Source organism: Papilio polytes, unplaced genomic scaffold (assembly GCF_000836215.1).
Source record: "Papilio polytes unplaced genomic scaffold, Ppol_1.0 DF821289.1, whole genome shotgun sequence".
NCBI lineage: Eukaryota > Metazoa > Arthropoda > Insecta > Lepidoptera > Papilionidae > Papilio > Papilio polytes.
Window position 1 is genome coordinate 4,255,199 of NW_013527915.1, and position 3,814 is coordinate 4,259,012.

Here is a 3,814-nt window from a genome sequence, read left to right on the forward strand (position 1 = left end):
CCAAGGGTCGAGGTACAGTCGGCGATGTGATTGTGGCGATTGATTATCATCACCTTCACTGTCGAAGTCCACTGCCGCCCAGTACGGGCTTCCAGTGTGTCCAGGCATCACTATCGTCAAACTCTAACTAAATACGTTTAATGAACACATTTACCGCTCCGCAACTACGGTCGCTTAATTTGGAAACATTACCATTAATACGAGTTTGCACGTTCTAACCACACATGGTCTTGTTTGTAATTTATGGCCACACGAAAACACTAACATCAATTCTTATCACGTAACTTGAGAACGTTAGGCTCTATGGAACTGGCGGTAGACAGCGACACGGCACGCGTGTGTATTCGCAGACGATTTGCCTTCGAATAAGCGTGAGCAGTGAGCCAATGCATGTATTTGCAGGTCTACGGCGTTGGCTATCATTGTATTGCGCGCTTCTGAAGATGTGGTGATGTTTAGAGAGGAATGCATGTAAACTTGCGAGTTAGCACGCGAACTTTGAAAGCGGTGTGTTTTTTTCTTGGCATCTTTAATATGCGCATGCAAATAGACTTCTCTTTCGTTGGGCCTTATCAGCTATATATTATTTACTTTTGTTCTGCATTCCTATTAATTGGAAGTATTGATATAAAATGTTATCCACATAATTTTCTTAAGAATTCTTCTTTAACTTTAAATTTTTTCAATTATAAAAATAATTCTTCACGTTCCAATTTAGTTAGAAACGTCGTTATATTAAGCATTATAAAACGAAACTATCGATATACTGAAAATTACTGATTAATGAGCACCGATAGCGAAATAGCAAACATGAAAGAAGGTGCAGAAGAAATCCATTCAGCAGCGTCGCGGGATTTTTAGGAAACTGCGCAATCAATAAAATATAGCCTTTGTCCATAATTCGGTCGACGAAGTATAAAACAGTACTAACAATGGCTAAAAAATGTGATAATATAATAATATAATTTTTCCCACTTGCAGGAAGGTACCTACGTACCTTAGATAGATATTTATTGCTTATAACGTTGTGTATTACCTCGATGGGTTATTGTGTGAATTAAGACAAAAAAGGTAGAAGAAATGCACTTTATGCATTTCAGAATGTGATACATGAGCCATGAAGCTACGATATCCATTTGAAGAACTTCAACGAATTCCTGGATCCTACTGTGTATGAGTGCTATTGAGGTGTGATTTTGATAAATTACATATGACATTGTAAGGTTATACTTAATGATTAAGCATATATTTTAGTTAGTTTACAATATAAACTAAGTCTTAAGTTAACTGAAATAAATTGTTTATTATATTTATTTCGGCTTCGTCCGTTTTTGTAAATTTAAAAATATTTTTGAACTGGCAATTGGATTCATTTGTCTTTATTCGCGCCAGAAATGCGTTATATGTCAAAGTTGTGTTGTGTGTGTTGATGAAATGAATTTCTTTACATAAAGTGTTATTAGTTCTAAAGAAGTATCAACTTTCGAATTAAGTAGGTATTCATTATTTTAAATTAGTTCAGTTTCAATACGGAATGCTTTCTTTGAATATGTGCCGATGCTAAGTTTGGTTGCATGCTATATCTGTTAAACCCAAACTAGTCCAATATTTTGTATATATAACTTTTAGATAAACATATTAATAAATAAAAATTATTTACTTTAAAACATTACAGCCATGCCAGAAGATATAGCAGTTAGTCCAGATTTAGAAAGACTCCTCGAACACCTAGACGACTTTACTATAGATGAAGCAAATTATCAAGTAATACAAGATGCCTTAGAAAAAAATAATAACATAAACGTGACAATATTGGAGCGTCTGTTGACAGTATGCATACGTGACCTTAAAGAAGATATTATGAAAAACCCATTTCAAGCACTAAATGTCTTGGGTACTTTGTTAAATAAAGTCAAGGTATGCAAAAATAATTTTACATTTCAACACATAAATTACCTTTGCCACTATACAACATTTTCAAAATCTACTGTAATACTTTATTCCACTCAGAAATTGTTTATTTGAACATTTAATTATATTACTGTTTCAGACGGGAAGCATTCATGAAGTACCAGATCTTGTGCCATCAGCTAATGCTATTTTACATATTATCAAAACAACAGCCCTGTTTAATAAGATGGATGAACTGAAGGTGTTATGTTTTGAAATAATACTCTCCTACCCTGACAATGTGTTAATTACTTTAGCTGTTGATCATTATATTGAGATTATTGAGATGCTTAATTTGTACTGCCATCAAAGGATACCATTGCTTATAAGATTGCAGGTTAGTATACTTATTGTATACACAAAGACATCGGAATTAAACTGGGAATGCTTTACCTACATTCCATAAAGTATGAAGTGTGGTCACAGGTCTCATGCACAATGTCAATTGATTTTTTTTTATATATCACACAGCGGTAACCCCCTACAACAAGCAAGCAGCCCCATAAATTTGCCAAAATGGCAAAGAAGAAGGGAAGAGAAAATATATAATAAAAGAAATTTTTGACCTCATTCAATATTAAAGCTTGCAATGACAAACATATGTTATGAGATCTTAACTTTTTTTACTAAAATTGCTTTATATCTATTTGTGTTTTTTATTTCAGGCTTTAAATATAATTAACAAGTTATTAAAAATTTTACCACCTGACAAAAAGGCAACATTTGTGAAAGAAGGTATTGAGATTTGGTTCTCTAAAGTGGTGCCAACGGTAATGGCCTCTGTCAAAACTGCTGCTGTAAAAAATGCAATGGCAGTAGAGACATTAGAAATGCTTGCAGAGGAGTTAATCCGATTTGATTATTCTAATAATCCCACCTGGCTTGTAGTATTAGAGTGTATTTATACACCACATAAGTAAGTACAATATAGAATTCATTTAATTAATTCACGGCTTTATTCTTTTTAAATTGACCATTAAAACCACAATTTTTATTGTAATGTTTTTTAGGTATCCAAAAATTATGCAAAATCTATTAGAAGCTGGAAATGAAGTTTGGTACAGATTGTGGATAATTTTTACGAAATTACTCAAAAGCCAAATTACAAAGAATATGAGCTCTTTTGGTAGCCCAATTAACTCTATGCTGCCAGTAGTAGAAACTGCATTTAAAATGAATGTGAAGAATAGATGCCGAGCATTCCAGTGCTGGAATGCATTGATCGATAACTTTGCAGTTGAAGCCAATGAGCCATATGTTAACAAAAGACTGAGATTGCTGATAATTCCATTGGCATCAAATAATGCCAAAGTTGAAGAGACAGCACTTGCTAAACTGAATACATGGTTGCATCTAATAAGAAGTTTCGAAGGCAAAATAGGAAGCTTATCTCATATAGTTTTACTTCCTTTTATGTTCTTCTGTTTTGGTAAGCCGAGTGTAGGTGACAAGCCTGTTTCCGCACCAGGTTTGCTGACAATTAACACGAAAAGACAAGTTCTTGAAGCATTTTCGTATATAATAGGACATACCGATTGTGACTGTGTTGTTTATATGCCTAAACTCAACAATAAAATACTTACGCATGATGTATTAGTTGATCATTGGAGACTTTTGACGAACTCACTGACAATAACAATAAGAATATGTGTGGATGATGACAGTGATTCTGTGACTCAACACTTCAAATGTATTTGGAAGTCAATAATTGCAGATATTTCTAAAATACCTAATTGTACTACAAAGTACAATCTATTTTATGAGCTTTTGCAAATGCTACAAGTGCTGCTACAGGTAAGTTTAAAGTTAAGGTTTAAGTAGATGGCTTTTGCTATAGACCAACAGTGGTAGATCCCGCTTTAAT

General features: G+C 33.6%; 2 protein-coding genes across 3 annotated transcripts in view; one reads left to right on the forward strand and one right to left on the reverse strand.

Annotated features, from left to right (window-relative positions):
* LOC106109135 overlaps window positions 1-412 on the reverse strand; it is a 5,058-nt gene extending 4,646 nt beyond the window's left edge. Inside the window, exon 1 of the mRNA XM_013290538.1 lies at window positions 1-412. Within this exon, the coding sequence (XP_013145992.1) occupies window positions 1-108 (108 nt within the window). The 5' untranslated portion in view covers window positions 109-412.
* Window positions 413-1,395: 983 nt separating this feature from the next.
* Window positions 1,396-3,814, forward strand: part of LOC106109312 (telomere-associated protein RIF1-like) — a 9,650-nt gene continuing 7,231 nt past the window's right edge. For both annotated transcript variants that reach the window (XM_013290763.1, XM_013290764.1), the window contains exons 1-5: window positions 1,396-1,492; window positions 1,676-1,917; window positions 2,051-2,287; window positions 2,616-2,866; window positions 2,961-3,744. In XM_013290763.1, coding sequence (XP_013146217.1) covers window positions 1,678-1,917; window positions 2,051-2,287; window positions 2,616-2,866; window positions 2,961-3,744 — 1,512 coding nt within the window. In that variant the 5' untranslated portion in view covers window positions 1,396-1,492; window positions 1,676-1,677. The remainder of the gene's footprint in view (window positions 1,493-1,675; window positions 1,918-2,050; window positions 2,288-2,615; window positions 2,867-2,960; window positions 3,745-3,814) is intronic.